This window comes from Pseudochaenichthys georgianus, chromosome 13 (assembly GCF_902827115.2).
Source record: "Pseudochaenichthys georgianus chromosome 13, fPseGeo1.2, whole genome shotgun sequence".
Classification (NCBI taxonomy): domain Eukaryota; kingdom Metazoa; phylum Chordata; class Actinopteri; order Perciformes; family Channichthyidae; genus Pseudochaenichthys; species Pseudochaenichthys georgianus.
The window spans coordinates 36,249,079-36,270,488 of NC_047515.1; the positions used below are offsets into that span (position 1 = coordinate 36,249,079).

The window sequence follows — 21,410 nt, forward strand, 5'->3', positions numbered from 1 at the left end:
CCGCCACAAATTTGTATCATCTGTTGCAGACCCCAATAAATAAAATAAAATAAGAACTCATTCTCAGAAAAGATAAACGCCATTCTTAAAATGTATAAACGAACATTAGTTTGATTAATATTGATTAGAGTGCAGTGCACAATAGAAATAAAATAATTGAGAGAAGAAAAAGAGATATGTTATCTATCAAAACCCAGTTAGATTAACATTCATTGGATTGCACACTTTGTTTGTTTGTGTGGATATGTAGCACATTAACATTTTAATAGCACTTAATGACTGACTGAATGGAAATGACAATAAATTAAAATGTAAAACGAAAAAAGCGATCATGAAAATGTTTCCAATGAATAAAACGTTTTTTGACCACTTTGTTGTTCAAATATATATCACATATTTGTAACTAAATTATACATGAATTGAAACAAAACACGGTATAAACTGAGGAGTGACTCCCGTGAGGTTCATGTATTTTCTTCACTCCGCTGGGAAACTGCTCTCATGTCAAGAAGCATGAGATCAGTGCATGCACTGCATCGTCCAATCAGTGAGCGATACACAGTAAGGGGGCGGGGCGAGTGTCTGAGGATTTCATCGGAGGATGGTCTGGTGGTTCCTCGGTTATCGCTACTCCATTATCGCTCCTCGATCCTCCGGCAGAAATAAGAGCCATGGGAGGGTACTCAAGATGGCGCAGACAAATCAACTTCCGGTGAGACCGAGGAGCGAGGAAATGAAAATAGTCGACCTGAGTGGCCCTCAGTCCTCGGTAGAATTCCAAGGATCCTGGACATTGAACATTCCTTCGGCAGGATTCGATGACGTAGCATCCTTGAAATAGTGGGTCTGAAGGATCCTTCCGAGACATTGAGAAACACCCTTCACTTGGCATGGAAGCTATTGAAAACATTAAGACTTTTTGAATAGGAGAAATGCTCAATTTCAATACATTATTCATATAACTAGAGAACAAAAAAACTAAAATCCCCAAAAGAATGTATGACAATAAATGAAAAATAATGCTACACACACAGTCCTGGATGTGCATTCGGCTGCAGGTAAGCTGCAGCTCTGTGGACGGTGTGTATCGGCTTGTTTTGATATAAATTAGGTTGAACCTCCCTGTCTTCCTTATGGTGGTTAAGAGACGTTTTTTTGTGTTTTGATATAGTTTCTGTTGGAGTTATTGAGCCGTCAAATTCGAATCCTAATTTAAACAAACTAGGAAAGCCCTCACTCCACCGTCTTTTACACTTGTGTTATCGGCTCTGAGAGGACATTTAAGCCTGACTCTACGTCTACGGCCTCTCGCTTGTATTTTCCGTCGATATCTTAAAACCTTTAGGCCTATCAAGTGTCTTTTCGGATCGCTCAAAAATATCCTTTGACCGTTTTATAATTGAAAAACCAAAAAAGCATTGCAGTCGTTTTTCTAGTTTACGAAACAATATGTTTTGTTTTTATATAGTAGCCCTATTTGTCTTTGTTTTCCATTTTACAGTATTTATTTTTAATTTTCACCGCGGGTTACCAAGACAACCGCTCTAGTAACGGCGCTAATCTGCTATTAATTTACTAACTCATTGTTTACAACTTGTTAGCTAGTAGCTATAGGTTTGTGTGGAGCAGGTGCTCATGGTGGACCAGGACAGAAAATAAAAGGTATGGAGCTGGTTTATCGGTACAAAGATAATTGTGAAAAATATATACGTTTGTTAACCCCTGTTTTGTATATTGGTTGAATTAGTGGTGGAAGAAGTACTCAGATATTATGGTAGAAGTAGAAATACCAAAGTGTATAATCTGTTACAAAAAAAGGTCCTTTATTCAGAAAGTTTGGTAAAAGTTCAAAAGTATTGGCTTCAAATTAAACTTAAAGTAACAAAAGTAAAAATACTCATTGTGTTGATAGGCCCATTCCAAAATATGTTTTTATATGTTTGGATTATATTATTGATTTATTATTGTAACTAAACTAATTTTAATAATTGTATTTACTGCTGGGTAGCTTGAAGTTAATTTATTCCAGGTGTAACTATTTATTTAAGTAGAGTAACCCAAAAGTCAAAATAACATGATGTACCTTCTGAAGTGTAATGGTGTACAAGTGTAAAGTGTTATAGAATGCAAAAATTAAACTACAGTGCAATTATTGACTTTCATACCTTCCTTGACTGCATGCTAAATGATCTCCTACTTCATTTTCCCTTTGTGAAAGACCCCTCTATCTTCCTCACTGTTCCTCTTCTCTCAGTGTGTATGAGCAGATGAGCAGATGATGTGTGTGCGGCAGCAGAGCCTGATGCAGCAGGTCCTCCTCGCTCTCAGGGAGGAGGGCGATGGAGACGCTCTGAGCACTGACTGTGAAGAGAAGGCTGACTCACTTACACTTACATACAAAACCCAGGAAGTCCAGACATCAAATGAACACCGAAGACAAAAAGGTATTTCTTTTGACATTACATTTTAAATCACATATAAGCAAGGTAACCAAAACAGCTAATTTAATTCTCACTATTATAAATGTTTCTCTTCAGGTAACAAAGAGCCCCAGAAGCAGAAGACCAATCAGAATGCAAACCGCCACGTCCTGAAGCTGCCCCCGATCAAGACCGCCCAGGTCTTGCAACCGAGGATCCAGTCTGCCAGCTCCACCTGCATCAGGGACCTGAAGAGCCGCGTGGTGGATCTGCAGCAGCAGCTGAGCGCAGCCGGGACAGAGACCCGGCTGCTGAAGAGCCTCCTGCACCGCCACACGGTGGCGCTGCAGCACTTCCAGGATTCTGAGAGCAGCATCTCACAGGTGGGGTGGTTTTTGTCCATTTTGGTTTTGAATTTGTTTTAACCAACTTCTTATTAAACTTTCCAGTCATCTCAACAAGATGTCACACACATATAGATACATATTATATTAGTGTAAATACAAAAAGAGGACATTAGTGACACCCATCCTGCCTTTCCACACACATTGTAGATGTTGTTTGTTTTCAATTAGGAGTTCATCTCTTCACAAAAATGTAATATAACAATTAATTATCCAAACTTGTTTTGATATATCCTTTGATCTTTGTACACTTAATTGCATTAGGTGGAAGTAGATCTTATTATGAAGTAAAAGTAATAATATGTCTGTGTGAAAATACTCTGTTACAAGTAAAACTCCTGCATTCAAAATGTTACAAATGTCCAAATCTCCAATGAATGTAATGTTCTCGAGGGTTTCTCCCTTAGCTTTGTTTACAGAGGGGATACAAGGTTCTGATATGAGTTGGAAAATATCAATTTTTTATAAATATAGTATGTGAGTGTTCCCACCTTGTGATGAGGATTTCTTTTTGGCAGCAGTTTAGCCAGCGAAAACATGGTATCTGAATTGAGAGAAGAATCAGCAACATGGTATCTTTATTTAAGCAGGAGGAGAAGTCTCATTGAGATCTCTTATGCAAGAGAGTCCTGGCCTAGATACAAGAACCTTAACAAGAACAAAGAACATATCACTATCAGAAACGCCGCCATCTACAGACAGTCATCCTCTGCGGTCACTAAGAAGAGCTTTAAATCTGTTTCGAGGGACCAGCTCCCTGAGTTTCAGCTCATATTGCAGCTGGTTCAGAGCAAATGAAGCAACGTAACTGAATGCCCTTTTTCCAGCTCAGTGTGGACTTCATGGACAGTTAGTAAAAACAAGTTCTCTGAGTGAAGCCTATTTATACCTGAACATTTCAGCAGCAAGAATAGCCTTTTCAATAACATGATACTATGTCAATCACTTGTCTCCAGAAATGTTTAACTGCAGTATATATTACCAAAAAAAGCCTGTCTACCTATGTACCAACAGTCTTTTGATTACACAGAAGGATTATTAATCAGATTTGAATAATGAAAAACATGTGACCAAAACGTCTTATTGGTCCTCTTGGTGACATCCCCAGATCCTCGCCAAGCACAGCAACGAGACCCGGGTCCTGCAGCAGCTGCTCAGTGAGACCCGCGCCTGCCGGGAAAGTCTGGCCCGGCAGTTCCAGAGCACAGAGATCAATCTGCGCAGCACCAAGGCCAGTCTGCAGCACCTGCAGCTGCTCAGCCAGGACCACAGCCTGCTGCCCAGAGAGGAGCTCTCCCTCAGGCTGGACAGGGCCTCTGCTCAGCTGGAGAGCAAGGACCGGAGGATACAGGTACGGAGGGGAAGGGGGGGGAGACAGATCAGAGGTCAGAACTGTAGTCCAGGGTCACTGCAGAGCTCCTGACAGCACCCATGATCACAGCCTACAACTGTGGATTACATTTGAATACCTGGGAATGTAAATGGGAATCTATATGATTATGCTGCAGCTGAAAGGCACGCTTCTCGCAAAAGTAAAAAAAGCTTTTAATCCTTGTACTTTGAATGTATTGACTTTGTAAGTATAACAAAGAGACAGGCCTTATCATATGACTCAAATCCAAGAGCAAAAGGAAAATAATGTATGCACATCATGCAAGTAAATCGTGTTCCTTTTAACACTGGGTCCTGCACCATTCCCTGTATGTTCTGTTTACCTCCACCTTGCTTTAAATCTGCAAAGCTCTCAACATTCATTCTAGTGTGTGTGTATTTATATGTGTGTAAATATTTCAATTTGTTTTAATAGTTTTTATAATTTCTTTGCTCTTTCCTACAATATATTCCTCTCTTACTGTGTTAATGTATGCATTACTATACACCAGAACAAATCTCTCGTATGTTTAAACCTACTCTGAAATAAATAAATACTAGAAAATCTTTTAATACAATGGATGTTCCTGCCTGTGTGCATGACATAAGCTGCTGCTCATAACCAATTGCCCCTAGCGGGATTAATAAAGTTGTTGATTGATTGGATATGTCATTGTGAAATAAAAATAAAACAATTATTCTTGTCATGCCCTGGTTTTTGTTGTTGTTGTATTTCAGGACTTGGAGAAGAATCTTGAGTTGAGCCAGGCCTCATTTAACCGCCAAATATTCGCCGAACAAAGAAAGATCAACGAGGCGAAGAAGATTACCGGCTACCTGCAAGAGCAAATATATCACCTGAACAAAGAGATCCAGGTAAGTGAACAACAGCTGTTTCAGCATTAGACATGTCCTACTGACTACTACAGATATCATTTGTTCCCTCTTCGCAGGATCGAGAGCGAGAACTGGAAACACACAATATTTACTCCCAAAGATTCCTGAAAGGATCTCCAAAAAAAGGTAAAGAAACCCAACAAGCTGCTCTGACTGGTATTTACTTTGTTTAAGTTTAGACATTTTTTTTCTAAGAGTCTTTTCTTTTTAACAGGCAGCAAAAGTAAGATGGTTCAGACGGATCCATTAGTCCGTCTCTCCTCTGCAGCTGGGACTCTTTTGGAGTTAAAATATACAGAGAAGCAGGTACGACTCAAATCGTGTATTTTCTGGATTTCTTTCACAACATTCGACTCGTTTTCCTACATCTGCTATAGAGTTAACTTGTTGATATAAGCTGAATGTTGTTGTGACCTTTCAAGATGTTTCCTTACTTCTGGAGACTTGTGTAATTTATTTTACTAACTTACATATAGATTCTGTATACCTTTCAGGGTCCTTACAATCCAGTAGAGGAGTCTTTGGCTATAGACAATCCAGAGACGGGTCTTTCTGCAGATCTCACGTTCGAAGAGAATCACCCAGAGGAAACTGAGACCTGTGCAGGTGAGCAATTCATTCATGTTGAATATGCAGCATCACAACAAACAATGCAAACATGTACATGTGTCCATTCATCTTCTACCGCTTATCTGGAGTCACTGAGGAAGTAGTTCCAGCAGAGGGCGCCAAACGTCCCTTTCCCTGCCCACATCAACCTGCTCTGACTGGGGGATTCCAGGGTGTTCCCCTGCGTGGAGATTAAATCCCTCCATCTGGTCCTGGGTCTGCCCCTCTGTCTCCTCCCTGTGCCTGGAAGATCTCTCGAGGGAGGCTGCCATGTGGCCTCCTTACTAAATACCCAAACCACCTCAACTGGCTCCTTTCTACGTGAAGGAGCAGCCGCTCCACTCCGAGCCCTCCCGTCTCACCTTCCCCCTAAATCAGGGGTGTCAAACTCAAGGCCCGGGGGCCACATTCGGCCCGCGACTTCATTTTATGTGGCCCCACAAGAGCTTGCAAAGAATATAATATGATTATTATACGGTTACATGCTAAAGAAGCACGTTGCCCATAAACTACATGTCCCACAATGCATCTCAAATATGACTTTTTTCTCAGAATTTGCCTTTTTTTCTTCAAAATATGCATTTTTTCATAGAATTCCTTTTTCTCAGAATTAGATTTTTATTTCAAAATGTCATTTCATTTTTTTTTCTCTCCAGAATTTGGCTTTTCTTTTTAAATCATTTTGGGACATACGCACTGAAGAGACTTGCCCTAGACTTCTGCTTTCAGACGTAGTTAATTATGAAGTTATTACCCTATCCGATGATAATCCAATGCAGAGGCAATGATGTAATATAATACATTATTTTATATATATGATATATTTATATATGTATTTTTATATAGTCTTAAAGTTACAACCGGCCCTTTGAGTGCAACCATAATGCTGATGTGGCCCGTGATGAAATTGAGTTCGACACCCCTGCCCTAAGAGAAGATGCCAGCCGGCCTCCGTAGTTAACCCATTACAGACGCTTTGATCCGCAGTCTTTTAGACCATAGGTCAGTGTAGGAACAAATATGGACCGGTAGATTGAGAGCTTTGCTTTTGGGGTCAGCTGTTGGCAGCTCCAACTGCTGTGATTCTCCGGCCCATCTCAAGCTCCATTATCCCCTCACTCAAGACACAAGACCCTGAGATACTTGAATTCCTTTACCTGGGGCAAGGACTCATTCCTTACTCGGCGTGGACAGGCCATCGGTTTCCCGTTGATAACCCTTGACCGAAAAACATAGTGGTACTACCTCACAATCCACACTAAACAGCATTTTGTTATCTTTGATTATAGAACAGTCTTTTACAATTTAGTTTTGCTACTTTTACTTAAGTAAAAAAGTACTTCTTCCATCTCTGGCCTAACAACACTTTTTTCTTATCTTTGATCATAGAAAATCAAAAGTCAGAGCGTTCTGCAAATCTCACATTAGAGGAGAATCAACCAGAAGAATGTGCAGGTGAGTACTTAATGTTAGCCAATAACCAATCAGAGCAGACTGAGCTCTGGTTTCAGACAGAGGGTCAAGACGTGCTGCAGCACTCATTGAATCATGGGGGTTTTATTCAAATGTGCAGCATCTGTGGTCTTTTTCTAAATCTATTGAAAACTTGTGGTAAAAGTTGGGATTAGGTAGTCTTAAAAAGGGTTACAGATTTAGGTGATTTATATATTGTATGCTTTATAAATAGACGAACCCGGAGGACATCAGTTGCTTAGTTGACAAGACAACACAAAGGTCATTCAGTATTAATGAAAAATAACGTCTAAAACCTATTTGTTTTTCAGATGAGCAGAGTAGTGCAGATGAGGGCAAAGAATATCTATCTGAGGGAGACTATGCTGAAGAAGAGGAGGCACTCGAGGCCCCTGAGGCATCAGCAGAGGAGCGGAAAACAGAGGAGACATCCTACATTCTGGAAAAATCTCTGAATGCTAATGGAGGTGACCGACAAGGATACACACTCCTCAAAATCAGAAGCAGCTACACTTTTAAACAAACTATTGAGAACATGCACATTGGAAAACCGGCCTACAGCATCTGCAGTGCCTATCAGAGCCCGATGAAGATGGAGACCCTCAGCGGCGAGGGGAGTCCTGAACTCTGTCTATCTGCTGGGAAATCCAGGAAGGGTGTAGGAGGCAGCCCTCAGGGCAAGTAGAGGGCAGTTTGAAACACAACGAGCAGGCTCATCAGGAGCACTTCAGTCCAGGCTAAGTCGCTGATTCCGGGGTTCAAAAATGTAAGAACCATTTAAACTGTACAGCTGGGAGTTTCCTCTATTATGACATATTTTCTTATTTCTCTGAATAAACGATTGTTTGACTCAAACAGTTCATTGTGATAGATCTGACCTGATTTGTTTTGGTGTCTCTAATTACTATAAATAACAGTAGCCTACAATGAATGCAAGCTTTTCGTGTTTTATTTTTCTTAAAAAGGCATTAACAACACATTGTTTTTAAATAATACAGTCCAAACATCATCCAAAGGTCAAAATTCACCAAAATAATATTGAGCAATATAAACCAGCCAGAACTTAAACGCACTGCATTTTAAAATGTTGACCTGGAGCAGCAGACAAAAAAAAAGACGAACTACAGAGGCTGTCTTCATCTACATCTTGAACGATAGGTTAGGATGCCAGTGTTGTCACTCAGCTGACGGCGTGCAGACCCAGAGACACCACCTTGTTGCAGACCACCAGCCAGCAGGTGATGCCCACTCCACCTGAGGAGAGAGAAGAGCTCTGTCAGTCTGTGGATAGAGCGTTGGAATAAAGAAATGCATGATAAACTTGAAAGAGAAATCAGGTGGTTTTTTTACTTTATTAATACATGATTTCTGAATGATTGGCCTGAAGTCCAACAGATGTCCGACACTTAAAAGGAGGGGTAGGAAATTCACTTCAGACACACTTTTTGTTATATTCCATTAAATGCTCTTAACATCCCGACAGCAATGAATACATTAAATGTCATCTGTGGAAGCCGTAGCGCTGTAAAAAGCACGACCAATCATCTGAGCCGGCCCGGCTAAAGTAACTGGATGGCCTACCTGCCTGTCAGCCTTCCATCTGTGCACAAGCTTATCTTGTGCCCTCATTGGTCATGTGCGCGTTTGTGTGTGTTGGAGGAGGGGCTCTGTGAGGAAGTCTGAAGGAAGGGGCACATTTTTTCCCGGCTGCGTACTTTCAAATTCTAGCGCACTCGAGCCGGTTTCTCCATTCTTACCTACCCTACTTAAGCGTGAACAAAGCCTCTGTATAATGTGAGATACACATGGCATATTATCTCTGCTGTTATCAGTTCCTATAGTGGAGACCCTGTCCACTATCTCACACTTCAACACACTGGAGCATGGTTCAGCTAAAAGCCTTTCCTCTGTTTTCACCACACCTAAAGAACTAGTGCATTGTGGGAGTTATGGTTGAGATAGTGATGGTTACACTGATGTCCAGTGGTCTCCAGTCAGTGTAACACACGTCTCTTTAGCTGATTCCTTCCCTTTTTTGTCTCGTCACTGCCATGTGATTCATGATCAAAATCAGCGCTTGTAGTACGGGAGCAACTTTGGGTCAAACTTGCTATTGTGATTCAGTTGAGTCTTTTGTTTTGCTATTAACACATTAAGGTTTCCAGATGTATTGCGAGCGCTAACACATACACATCAGCACTGTGTTTGTATAAATGCATAAAGAATCCATCTAAAAAAGAAGACTGGGTTTTCTACCTATGGATTTCCACATTTCTGGAGTATTAGTTGTGTATTTTATATAGTTAGAAATGTGTTGACCTGCATGTTTCTTTTTTGAATAAATGATATTTTATTGAATGAAGTATGGAAAATAGATTGATTACCTGCCACTCCTGTTGGAAAGGCCACCAGGCGCTCCACAGGGGCGATCCATTTACTGGGGACCACGGTCACTGGGTCAGCGTAATACTTCCATATCAAGGAGACCATCAGGGCAGCCTGGGAAATAAAGACAGAATAAATACGTAATGCATTTTCTATTTGATTTATGATAGAAAAAAGATTCCTTATATATTGCGGCAGTAATATTCCAAACAAAGTGCCGCGAGGGACTAAACAAGAGAAAAACAGTGTGGACGCGCAAAAACTCAGTCTTTCCAACAGTATGCGTTTGACCTTTTATTTCCAAAGCAAACATGCAATAGTTCATACCCATATGCATATGTTCTTTTATCCGTACGTGCGGTCAACATAAATTGTCCTTCTCCAGCTCACTCCCCCTCCATCTATCACAAAGTGCGCAGGTAAAAGCAACCGGATATAACCGCAGACGTCACCACACAAATCCAATGACACGCCCAGTGACTCAAAAACATGTACCGTAACAAACACAGAAAAATACTTCATATGTGGCTCCTACGTTATATATCAAAGATTGACAGATTTGTCACAGTAAATACAAATGTTTTGTATTAAATATTTAATGCCCTACCTGCAGTATGTAGAAGACGATGTTCACAACCCATTTCATTTTGGCTTGTCCTGCCGTTCTTGATTTCACTGCAAAATAATAAAATACACAACTGTTAGACTCAATGCAATTTAATTTCAAAACATATCTAATACCATCATTTATATTAAGGGTGGTTTTACAATAATCTGTCCAGGGACTACAGATAAAAAATAGCCTCTTGGCAAACCGACGCATTTACGAAAATGTTGATTCATGTGCACAGTCTCTCCATTCAATACATTAACACAATAAATTAAAATAAAAGTGTTTTGTGGTGGTCAGCTTAATATAGGTATACTACATGAGTAAACATGTTGTTCAAACAGTGGAGAGTTCTCTTGATGAACACAACTGCAATGACAATGAGTCAGCTGTTTTGTTTCTACAGTAAAACTAGTATAAGTTAGTGATTGTTCTGGTATATATATATATATATATATATATATATATATTAGTATCTCATATTGGCTACAGCTTGATCAAGGGATATTTTAAACTGTCAGTCGAGAGAAAGAACATATAGAAACAGATGCAATTTAAAACTGCCTTAGCGCTTCTGTATGCGTTTCATACTGACGCTCTGATAAGGCACTTCCTGTCTGTGCACAAGATAATCCTGAGGGAGAACATCAGCCGGCTGCAGCTGTCGCCACTGATCTCTTCTGTCACTTATTTAAAACCTTTAACAATTTCCTGCGGCTGTTACTTTTACTGTGTGGATCTGATTTCCTAGGCTTAATAGGGAAGTCAAAATACGGTTTACTAATAAAATATGTGGATCATCAATATAAAAAGGGGGTATAAATTCAATTTTGTTCAAGGGTATTTTGCATTTTAGTCGCCCATTTCACGTAAATGTTTTTTTTAAACTTTATTTAAAACCCTCCTGTTGTCTTCGGGTAAAATCTGACCGATTTACTACTTTGATCAATCATAACTTTTTTGTTTTACATTCGATTGCATTAAGGCTTTATGATATCCTTCACAGTAGACATTGGAACATATAAAATTGCTGATCATCACTTTCATTGAATTTTGGATGATTTAGTCAACTTTGAGACCCATGGTGAAAAAAATTGACTTATTTGACTTTTGGAGAGGTTTTGGTTCTAATCTTTATTGAATAGTTATTTGTATATTTCCCCTTTAGTGGCGGGGTTTCCACATTTTTTTAAGTCAGCGTTTTTAAATTGTAAAAAAAAATGAATGCTACTTTATTATTTTAAATGTTGGGGCTCATGTCAAACTGTGTATTCTATGCATGTCACTCATAATAACTACGTATTTTCTCTCACCATGTGTTTTCAGCTTGTCGGTCATCTTGTTGATTTTGCGCTCCAATCTGGCATATCTGGCAAACTCATCCATCATGCTTATTGAGAGCTGCTCCTTCTTCATCTCCTGCACCTCAGACCTCATCTCACTCTCCTGCTCGGCATCTTTTTGCACCAGTCTCGAGAACTTTAAAGAAAGACACAGAAAGACAAGACTTTAAATGTAATGTGTATATGTGTAGGGGACTCAATACCACAGTTAAAGGTGGGGTAGGTAATTTTGGAGAAACCAGCTCGAGTGCGCTAGAATTTGAAAATACACAGCCGGGAAAAAATCTGCCACTTCCTTACAGAGCCCCTCCTCCAACACACATGAGGGCACGAGATAAGTTTGTGCATAGATGGAAGGCTGACAGGCAGGTAGGCCATCCAGTTATTTTAGCCGGGCCAGCTAAATTGGTCGTGCTTTTAACAGTACCACGGCTTCCACAGATGAATTTTTGTATGGATTTTTTGTCAAAGCACTTAAGATATTCATTGCTATCGGGATGTTAAGAGCATTCCATGGAATATAACAAAAAGTGTATATCGAGCCGGTTTCTCAAACTTACCTTACCCCACCTTTAATCCCTGCTTGCATAAATCCCATTTATTATTTTTATAGTGTCTTGTTGTTTTTATATTGTCTTGTTGTTTTTATATTGTCTTGTTGTTTTTATATCGTCTTGTTGTTGCGTGTTGGCACCTTGAGTCTGTTGTAATTTCGTTGTACTTGTACAATGACAAATAAAGTTCTATCTATCTATAAGCAACAAAGTAGATTTACTCAAGAACTGTACTTAAGTAGAATTTTGAGGTACTTGTACTTTACTTGAGTATTTCAATTTCAGGCTACTTTGTACTTCTACTCCACTACACTGCAGAGGTAAATATTGTACTTTGACTGCACTACATTTCTTTAGTAGTACCTTTAGTTACTTTGTCGATATGAATTAATGATACAAAAAATATGATCAACACTTAAATAAAACTTTAAAACCTGGAGTAAAATGCTCAAGCTACCCTGCAGCAGACAAATTAATTAAAACTAGCTGCACCTTTACCAGCTTGATAACACATTAATCAAAACATATAATGTATATGATTCGAAAATCTGCATAATGAGTTCTTATTGTTTTTGAACTTTATCTATATTTTTCATGCTAATACATTTGTACTTTTACTTTAATTTTGCATGACGAACTTTTACTTGTGCTTTGAAACTGTAGTATTGCTACTTTTAATAAAGTAAATAACCATAATACTTATTCCACCTCTGCCTGCTTGACATTAAAAGACTGTATCACTGACCCAGTGCTTTTTTGTAAGCGATCTCTTTAGCAGTTACACATTGCCTAGCGTTACAATAGGCTATTTACATTTGAACAATGATGCAGAACAAAATGTTCCCCCCTATAGGCACTAAATAGCGGGATCTCAGAGAAGACCCCACCCTCTAACTGTAGCACAGCATTTACGTTTTTTTCCCCAAAGCTAGCTATACATCAAGCCTCCAGGAAGTGAGCCAGCCATTGAAGCAGATTTGTATGAATCGTCTTAGTGGCCAAATGGTGGTACTACAGCAGCCGTTACGTATTCGTCCGAAAAACTATTTCCCCCCACTGACTTACATTGGGAAAGAGATGTCTGTATATCAGCGTATACGTTTTGAGGGGCTAAATGAACTCCGCAACACTAACAATTGTATAAACCTTATTTAAATCATTCGAGTCGTACATTTGTCAAATGCGCTGAAAGCAGAATCGAGAGTTATGTTCTCCCTCCATTCATTTGACTAAACAATGAGCGGGAGATCTCCAGTGCGCATGCTCTGTGGGCAAAAGTACCCGGATGATCAGCCATATTTTGGGCTTCATGCGCCACTGAGCGACTTTCATAAGAATTAATGGTAGCGTAGAGTAGGCTAAGCTAGTCAACAACAGTCTGCAAATTTAACTCAGATCATACATAACCTAGACATATTAAGTAACTTCACAGCACGCACGCCATATTTTTTAACACAAAGACCCGTATACTTACGAAAGAGGATATGGACGGAAGGAGTGTTTTCATGAGGTTGACTAGAAAAACCGAGCCCAGCACAAGGAACCACGCATAGCTGGCCGCCATGTTTGTTTCTCCTCCTTGTTGCAGCTACAGAGGAGTTATATAACAGGCTAATTAGGTCATAATAATTAGCCCATACAGAGTTTTCTTGTTTTGTTTTTAGCCTAAACACTTCATAATCATTTGTGTTTATCATGAGCCTTTCAGTATATTATTTTGTTTGTTATCTTTAGGCTGCAGCTGTTATACACTTCATTGTATAAGGGTTTGTCAGTATGCATGTGAATACTTGGCGTGCTTGGGTGAAGCATGATCCTTTCAATCTTGTAGCTCATAACATGTTCATGTTTGTCGTGCATTTTTCCAAGTAGTAAACACACACACAGACAATCTGGGAACAGGCTGTGATTAAAAAGTAAGAGTTGGCTCGGGCAGAATGATTGGCACACGGTCCTGCCCACACAGGTAAGATGTTTTGGTTCAAATGTGTGTTTCCTCGACCTCAAAGCCAATCACTGGAAGCAAGGGGCGGGTGGTTACCCTCCCTGCTAGGTTGGTAGGATAAGGGATAAAATATACAAAGAGGAGGATCCAATCCGGTTGGAGCTAGTTCTAGTACTGGCCGGACGCATATGTTAAGTTACAGACTGATCCGGAGGTGTAAGCAGCAGAGGTGTACCCACATTCATTTAGTTTCCGCCACTGTGAAAGGCTGTGTTTTTCTTCTGTCTCTGCCGCACCACTTAAAGCAACAATGGGAAGAAGGAGCACCACCAAAGTAAGTGAAAATGTGAAATAATGATAAATACACTCGGACTTTTTTTTTTTTTAAAGTAAAAAAAATTCAACGGTTTATTTACATTTCGCTTCGATATATGTGTGTTACCACGGCATACGCTTTATAAATGTTCGCTACAGTGTGACCATGTGGCTGCATGAGGTCCACCGTTGCTGTGCTCAAGTCTGTCGTGTCTCTGCTGTTGATACAGGGAAGTGGCGCCTTTTTACTTAGTGCAGTGAAGTGTAACACACTTTTCTCATCGAACACTGTTGCAAATATGCACGGCTTTCCTTAATACTGCTACTTTGTGGATGCTTTGTTAAAATGCACAGCTCATCCGACCGTGTTTTAATATTATTTAGTCCAACCGTGTGCTGGGATCAAACAAAGGGGTGTAACCACTGTCGATGAACAGGTTGCCTTTTCGGAGACATTTATTGCGCAATTGCCTCGGGATACTTGAATCGGGTGATTCAGGATTGCATGCATTACTATTTATGTAGGTAATTACACTGAGTAAATATCGAGTTGTTATTTGCAACACACGGTGACCTCTGCCTGCGCCTTACTGTAACACTGATCATCCAGATCGTCATCCTGTGGCCGGAGGCGTAAAAATCGTTTCTTTGGAGGTGTCATGGCAGCTGATATATGTTTGGCAAGACGGCGACACATGTCCTAAAATCCTGTCGACGGTTTTTTTTTTTTACCGATTTGCCACAATAGAGGGGCATAAAGAGGATCATCGTGATTGATGAGCGTTTTTAGGAGCGCATCGTGAGGTGGGGGTCCCCTCTTCTTCCCCTTCCCGCTTTTCTCGGTTAAAAAGTAGCTACAGCACCATGCTTACTCAACAAAAAACATGCCCGTCTCGTGAATGATAAACAACAGTGTTGGGCGGGAAGAAACTAGAACTGGATGAACCTCTGTAACTCAGAAACTTCCCCACTTCTACGTTGCATAATTTCTTTGTGACTTGATGGGAGGGAGAGTTGCCCTTCCCCCTCTTTGCGCTACACACCCACTTCAGTCATGAATGGCTCTTGATTCTTTTGCATTTTTTTTAATTGATTTCTCCCTCTTTCCTCCACAGAAATCCGCAGAAGCAGCCACAGAGGTTAGTATGCACGTGTTTACCCATTTATTGCACCATACTGTCCTCGACACCCCAACTTTAACTGAAATGAACATTTTGTTCTACTTTTGATCAAGACAAAGAAAATGTCTCTGTTGGTTCAGACTGACTTTAAACATAATTTAGTGCATCCCAGTTATACTACTGCCAGTAAAAAACAAATCTTCTAGGGATGAAATATTGAATTAAATGGCTAAAATGCTGATATGATCCAATCCTGCTCTGCCCACTGCATTGATCAGCCACAAGGGGGCACTGTTAACATTCACCCCAAATCGTATTTCTTCTTTGGTCATTTTAATTTCCCTGTTTTTAAAAAATTATATTTTATAGTTTGGGCCATTTCACACCTATATTTTGCTTCAAATTGCACTATGCCTCACATTTGGCCATTTAGATTAAGTAAAATGAGCCTTTGCAGTCTTCAATATCTGAATTTGGTAATCAATAGAGTTCCCCGTTGAGTGCCTATTATCAACGTTTATTTAGCAAGTAATTGCAGTTCATTGTGAGTTTTATTGAAGCTTATTTGCATATAATTATATTTTGATTAGCTTAAAATGTGCATGTTTTAGTATATACTTTTTCACTCTCACAAAGAAAAGAAAAGGCACTTATTACTCCTGTTAGGGCTCAAAGCATTTTTCGAATGGGTTACATTTATTTGTGGCATTATGTGTATCAATTACTTACATCTTGTCTTTTGCCTTTTTATATTTTAGCAGCCACTGAGAAAGTCTCAACGGTTGTCGGTGAAGGATACACCAGAAGAGAAACCAGAGAAGCCTGAAAAGACAAAGGTAATTACGAGACACATCAAAAAGCACTGTCTCCATTTCAAATGCACTGTTTCTCTATTCTCTATTTCATTCATTTCATGTTCCTTGATTGTTTTTTTGTCATGGTAGGCACCTCCCAAGAACAAAAAGGCAGCCAAACCAGTAAAGGCCAAGCCAGAGGAGAAGAAGGAAGAAGAGGAGGAGGAGGAGGAGGAAGAGGCCACTCCTGCAGAAAACGGAGAGGCCAAAGCTGAGAAGGTATGACAGACTTGTGAAATTGGGGGATATAAGCAACATTCAAAGAGAAACTCGATATTAATACATGTTTTTCTTCTCCATCCTCCAGCCCGCTGCAGCAGAGGAAGCAGAAGACGCAGAGGAGGCGGAAGAAGCAGAAGACGCAGAGGAGAAGGACGACAAAGCTGAGGAAGCCGAGGAGGAGGAAGAAGACAAGGACGCAGAATAGCCGTGACACACCTAGACTAACTTGCCAGAGCCCCCCTGTACCTCGTTTCTTGTACAATGCAGAGACTATTTTTATCTACTATTTTCATAAGACAGTAATGTTTTTAGGCACGTGATTGCAGAAATGCATTTTTAAAGAAACAACTACAAATTTCATTCAGTTTCTTCTCAGTCGTTTTATTTTTTTCGTTCCATTGTTTGTACTCTCTGGCTTCTTACTTTGCCTTTTTGTTAGGTTTGTAGTTTTCCTGCATGACAAGAATTCGTGCCTATATCAGGAATTTGATGTTCGGCTCCGGGGGAGTTTACCTGAGACATTCCCGAGGCGCTTTGAGGGATTTTTGTAACCTGTACTGTTTTTGGATTTAATACAGCATCAAGTGTTGGTATGATTGAAGAGTTGTGCTAAATCGGTCTTGTTCATAATATTCACGTTCACTAGTACTGGATTTTTTATTTTTCCAAATGCTGTCAGAAGGTACATGTGAGGATGGTTGGACACATCCATGCTCTCCGCTGTGCTCAATTCAAGAAGCATTACAAAGCTAATCGTGCGTGTTTTTAGGTAATCCTATTAGGATTACTGTATTCACACCTCAGTCAACAAGATATATTCGCCACCTCTCTGTGGATATATTCTTTGTGGTTTTTTTGGGATTTATCTACCAATGTACAGTTTCCTCATTTTTTTAAAAAATAAAAAAAAACAAAAATACATTTTCTTTGTTATGAATGGTATGAAATGCCAAATAAAGTGGGAATTCCTGTAAACTGTTTCTCAACTATTTTGTGTGGGATTACATCATATGATTGGTGATTGTTACCTGTTGCAGATGTTCACCATGTCTAACCTGAAATTACTTTTTGAATTCACCACCAGGGAGAAGTATATCTATATATATGATACCAATACTCTCAATGATAAACTGACAGATTTGCTCAATAGTGAATATTTACATCTTATACATTCATATAGATTTCATTTACTGTAAGTAAACTTAAGTTAAAGTGTGAAAGTTAAACTATTTAACCCATATGTGAATACAGCATCATGCAACTCTGAATATACTGCAGCTTCAATATCTAAACTGCACTCTAGTTGGAGCAAAACTGCATTATTGTACTATGTTCAATGACATCTAAAATATAATATGGTTAAAGAGTCATTCTGCATATTGAGTACTTGTGCATTTATACTGTAAGTATGTAAGCTATGTACTTCTACTATAGTAGCATTGTGCATTCAGGACTTTTCACTTGTAATTGAGTATTTTCAGACCCTCTACTTATACTCAAAAGGATGAGTACTTCGTGCACCTCTGATGTGAAGACTACAAACTAAAGTTTATGTATCAATCAAGAGCTAGTTTATTCTGTAGGGAACATTGGGATTTTAGCCTTTGTGGACCATTTACATGCATCAAAATCTATAGAACACACTACATGAAAAGGATAACCACAAAGAGCTTAATAGGGCCCCTTTGAAATGTACTTGACTTAAGAGTCAGTGACACAGGTCCCCTCTCTAAAAAGGATCATGAGTTAATGCAGTAAACCAGACAGTATTTTCTTTAAGTTTATGGGGCAAATTCCCAAACAAATGTGCATGAAATCAAATTACCCAAGGTGAATCTAGAGCCTTCGGGGCAATAGGGCTCTTTGCCATGTTGACCTAGCTTGGGAATTTATGTCATATCCTTCAGGATATCTAATACATAATATACAGTATGATTACAAAGATAAAACATGCAGAGAACCATAGATGGAAGAAGTATTTTTGATGTAAAAATAGCAATACCACACATAAGTAAATTCACACATATGAGGAATTTGCCTTGGTGTACATGGTGCATACATAAACACAGTTGAAGAAGATAGTTGTAAGTAAAGGACCATAAAATAAAACTATTATAGAAAACTTATTTTAAAAAGAAATTCATAACATTAAAATATACCAAAACAACTATGTACGGTACAGTATGCTATATGACTACCTGTTGTTTATTAAGATTCCTTTTCAGAGTTTTGTGTATTTCATTTTTATATCATGCGTTATTTAATACTTGTGGAGCTAAAAGATCCAAAATACACATTACGGTGTTGGTTTTAATAGCTACTCTTTATACATTTGCGTCCACTAAATTCCCCAAAAGTCTATGGTGCCACATTTACATATTTAAACATGACATTTCATACAACTTAAAAAATGAAAAGTCTTAATGTAAGTAGCAGACTAAGTAGATATATAGATTAATATTAGCCTATGGAATTATACCATAATTCCTCAGTTAATTATGTTGTTCTCTGTGCCAGAAATCTCCACTTCAGTAGCATTACACCAAGCATACAAGTTTGTATTCACTATTTATATTTTTAATTATTCACTATTTATAAATTATATTCCTGATTTCTGAAGGTTTTTACAAAGGGGTTTTATTAGACATCATTCATAGCCAGGTTTAGCAAACAACTTTTATTCCTAGGAACATGGGGGAAAACTTGTTTTTGTTACGGTTTTTGATCATACGGTCTACAACAGTTGACATTAGTGTGGATGTATGGAGGGATAACAAGACAAGAGATATAAAATTAACCTAGGTAAAAAAAACATTTGACTCTAACAAGTCAACAAAATAAAACAAAATGTAAGAATTTTGGATGAAAATATTAACATTGTTATACCTGGCTTTAAGTAATATTCAGATTTATATCCCGGTAGTGTAAGCTACTTATTGTATAATTGTATACACATAGTACAGTATTTCAGACTTGTACTACAATACATTTGTACTTATTCACGTGTAGTATCTCCCCTAAACATGACGTTTTGAGATATATATTTTTTTACAATAAAAAAGAGCAGGTTTAATTATTTTACAAAAATAATAAAGCATATATATCGTCAAGAGCAAATTGGCAACCGTTACTATGACGTCATGTGCAGAACTCACGAGCTCGGTGAGAACAAACAAGTGGGCGGCCGTTTGTAATATATATTTGTTGTTATTTCTTTAATGTTATTTTTTTTAACAAGTGGATTTGGATTTCGAGACAATACGTGACTCACATAAAATAGTACCGATGTTGCTAACGGACGAGCTAACGCACACTTTAGTCTTTTGCAGAAAGTGTTCTTCGCTTCCCAACCCCCTTTTTCCTGTGTTACTCATGGATGTATAAAGAGAACTGGATACAGCGCCGGAAGCGGAGATCCGTTCATTCATACGAGAGCCGCTCAGTGGCGCATGAAGCCCAGAATAGAGCGACTGTAGATTCAGAAAGTACCCGGATCATCTGCACTGAGCATGCGCACTTGAGTTCCCCTTGAGCCCCGCCTCCGATCTGCCGCTCTCGGCTCAGCCAAATTAATGGTGGGGAGATTGGTGGTGGATTCAGCTTTCAGCTCTTTTTACAACTTTTACAACCTAATGATTTAAATAAGGGCTATACAAGTGTTCGTATTGGGTAGATTATATGTCTAAAAAAAAATTATGCGCGGATTTACTGACGTCTCTTTTCCAATGTAAGTCAATGCGGAAAAGTCTTTATGGGCCTAAATTACGTCACTGGAGCTGTAGTGCCACCGTTTGACCACTACGAGCGTTCCAAAACTCGGCTTCAACGGCCGGCTCACTTCCTGGCGGCTTGGTGTTACTCCGCTGTGGCGGAAGTAAGTCGTATCGCGCTGGGGCCCTCATCCTTCCAATGGCGACTGCAAACAGGCTGAATAGAAAGCGGGAGCAACCGTGGAGGGGGGTCAGAGCTGTGTAACCGAAATTAAATAAATATATCCTCGTCTGTGTAGTCCTAAAGTTAGCCTTAACATTTGTTTCACCTCTCCAAATCACGGCCGAATCACAATGGCCAAACATCGGAACATTTCGCTCCTTGAGTCGGGTAAGCCGCAAAAAGTAAACCCAATGATAGCTTAATTTACAACGTGAACGCTCCTGCTAATTGATATCATTTATTTTCTCTAATCTGTTTCATTGCAGAGCTCTATTACCTGATTTCTCGTTTCCTAACAACGGGTCCATGTCGGAGAGCAGCTGAGGTGAGCTGCTGTGCTTTGACTAGAACAGTGTGTGTAGTATTTTCAAAATAGTTGCCTTAGCTAGTTTTGTAATAGAGGCAATCTAATGTGTGTTTTGATCCCTTGCAGGTCCTGGCGAGTGAACTGGAGGAACATCAGGTGTGTATGTCCCTGCTGCAGAGGCTGCTTGTTATCTGCTAGCTGCTGTCTGTCGGTGCTGAACAGTGGTGTAAATTAACTAAGTATATGTATTCAAGTACTGTGTTTAAATACAATTTTGAGGTACTTGTACTTGAGTATTTACATGTGTTGCTGCTTTGTACTTCTACCCCATTACACTTCAGAGGTAAATGCTGTACATTTAGTTAAACCTTTAGTTACTTTGCACATTTGGATTCATTATGTGAAATATAATCAACACTTAAATAAGACTTTAGTTACACCTACACAAGCTACCCTGCAGTATACAAACTAATTCAAACAAGCTGCACCTTTAGCAGCTTTGATAGACCTTTAATGCATTAATAATTATAATCAACACACATGATCTATATTATTCTGAAAATGGGTCAATCTGCATAATTAGTACTTCTAATTGAATGCCACTACCTTTCTACTTTTACTTGAATACCATTTTGAATTCAGGACTT

General features: G+C 39.2%; 4 protein-coding genes across 5 annotated transcripts in view; 3 read left to right on the forward strand and 1 right to left on the reverse strand.

The window, feature by feature from the left end:
* The first annotated feature begins 592 nt into the window (after positions 1-592).
* On the forward strand, positions 593-8,034 carry LOC117457279 (lebercilin-like protein). 2 transcript variants are annotated; one of them, XM_034097254.2, is made up of 11 exons: positions 593-1,058; positions 1,602-1,662; positions 2,255-2,444; positions 2,538-2,803; positions 3,933-4,175; positions 4,934-5,071; positions 5,149-5,218; positions 5,307-5,398; positions 5,569-5,698; positions 7,091-7,156; positions 7,486-8,034. In XM_034097254.2, exons 3-11 carry the CDS (start codon positions 2,276-2,278, stop codon positions 7,857-7,859), a joined length of 1,548 nt encoding a protein of 515 aa, XP_033953145.1. In that variant the 5' UTR covers positions 593-1,058; positions 1,602-1,662; positions 2,255-2,275; the 3' UTR covers positions 7,860-8,034. The 2 variants fall into 2 exon arrangements, with proteins under 2 accessions (XP_033953145.1, XP_033953146.1); XM_034097255.2 differs by lacking the exon at positions 593-1,058 and having other exon boundaries at positions 1,147-1,662; positions 5,587-5,698.
* A 66-nt stretch (positions 8,035-8,100) lies between these two features.
* On the reverse strand, positions 8,101-13,654 carry get1 (guided entry of tail-anchored proteins factor 1). The gene is made up of 5 exons (XM_034097256.2): positions 13,541-13,654; positions 11,483-11,648; positions 10,167-10,234; positions 9,559-9,673; positions 8,101-8,428 (listed from the first exon to the last, which is right to left on the reverse strand). The coding sequence occupies exons 1-5, from the start codon at positions 13,628-13,630 to the stop codon at positions 8,355-8,357; spliced, it is 513 nt and encodes a 170-aa protein (XP_033953147.1). The 5' UTR covers positions 13,631-13,654; the 3' UTR covers positions 8,101-8,354.
* Positions 13,655-14,181: 527 nt separating this feature from the next.
* Positions 14,182-17,498, forward strand: LOC117457282 (high mobility group nucleosome-binding domain-containing protein 3-like). Its single transcript, XM_034097258.2, has 5 exons — positions 14,182-14,345; positions 15,442-15,465; positions 16,206-16,283; positions 16,392-16,520; positions 16,609-17,498. The coding sequence occupies exons 1-5, from the start codon at positions 14,322-14,324 to the stop codon at positions 16,726-16,728; spliced, it is 375 nt and encodes a 124-aa protein (XP_033953149.1). The 5' UTR covers positions 14,182-14,321; the 3' UTR covers positions 16,729-17,498.
* Positions 17,499-20,319: 2,821 nt separating this feature from the next.
* The window catches only part of brwd1 (bromodomain and WD repeat domain containing 1), a 28,332-nt gene continuing 27,241 nt past the window's right edge, over positions 20,320-21,410 (forward strand). The window contains exons 1-3 of the mRNA XM_034097129.2: positions 20,320-20,624; positions 20,723-20,781; positions 20,890-20,919. Coding sequence (XP_033953020.1) covers positions 20,588-20,624; positions 20,723-20,781; positions 20,890-20,919 — 126 coding nt within the window. The 5' untranslated portion in view covers positions 20,320-20,587. The remainder of the gene's footprint in view (positions 20,625-20,722; positions 20,782-20,889; positions 20,920-21,410) is intronic.

What these genes read in the sequence shown, in the direction of transcription:
- LOC117457279 (XM_034097254.2), top strand. Translation starts at nt 2,276, where the DNA reads ATGATGTGTGTGCGGCAGCAGAGCCTGATGCAGCAGGTCCTCCTCGCT. An exon ending in ACCTGAACAAAGAGATCCAG is followed by an intron (nt 5,072 to 5,148) that starts GTAAGTGAACAA and finishes CCCTCTTCGCAG; the next exon opens with GATCGAGAGCGAGAACTGGA. An exon ending in GAAAGGATCTCCAAAAAAAG is followed by an intron (nt 5,219 to 5,306) that starts GTAAAGAAACCC and finishes TCTTTTTAACAG; the next exon opens with GCAGCAAAAGTAAGATGGTT.
- LOC117457282 (XM_034097258.2), top strand. Translation starts at nt 14,322, where the DNA reads ATGGGAAGAAGGAGCACCACCAAA. An exon ending in CCGCAGAAGCAGCCACAGAG is followed by an intron (nt 15,466 to 16,205) that starts GTTAGTATGCAC and finishes TTTATATTTTAG; the next exon opens with CAGCCACTGAGAAAGTCTCA. An exon ending in AGAAGCCTGAAAAGACAAAG is followed by an intron (nt 16,284 to 16,391) that starts GTAATTACGAGA and finishes TTGTCATGGTAG; the next exon opens with GCACCTCCCAAGAACAAAAA.
- get1 (XM_034097256.2), bottom strand. Translation starts at nt 13,630, where the DNA reads ATGGCGGCCAGCTATGCGTGGTTCCTTGTGCTGGGCTCGGTTTTTCTA. An exon ending in CGACAAGCTGAAAACACATG is followed by an intron (nt 10,235 to 11,482) that starts GTGAGAGAAAAT and finishes ATTATTTTGCAG; the next exon opens with TGAAATCAAGAACGGCAGGA. An exon ending in TCGTCTTCTACATACTGCAG is followed by an intron (nt 9,674 to 10,166) that starts GTAGGGCATTAA and finishes TTTATTTCCCAG; the next exon opens with GCTGCCCTGATGGTCTCCTT.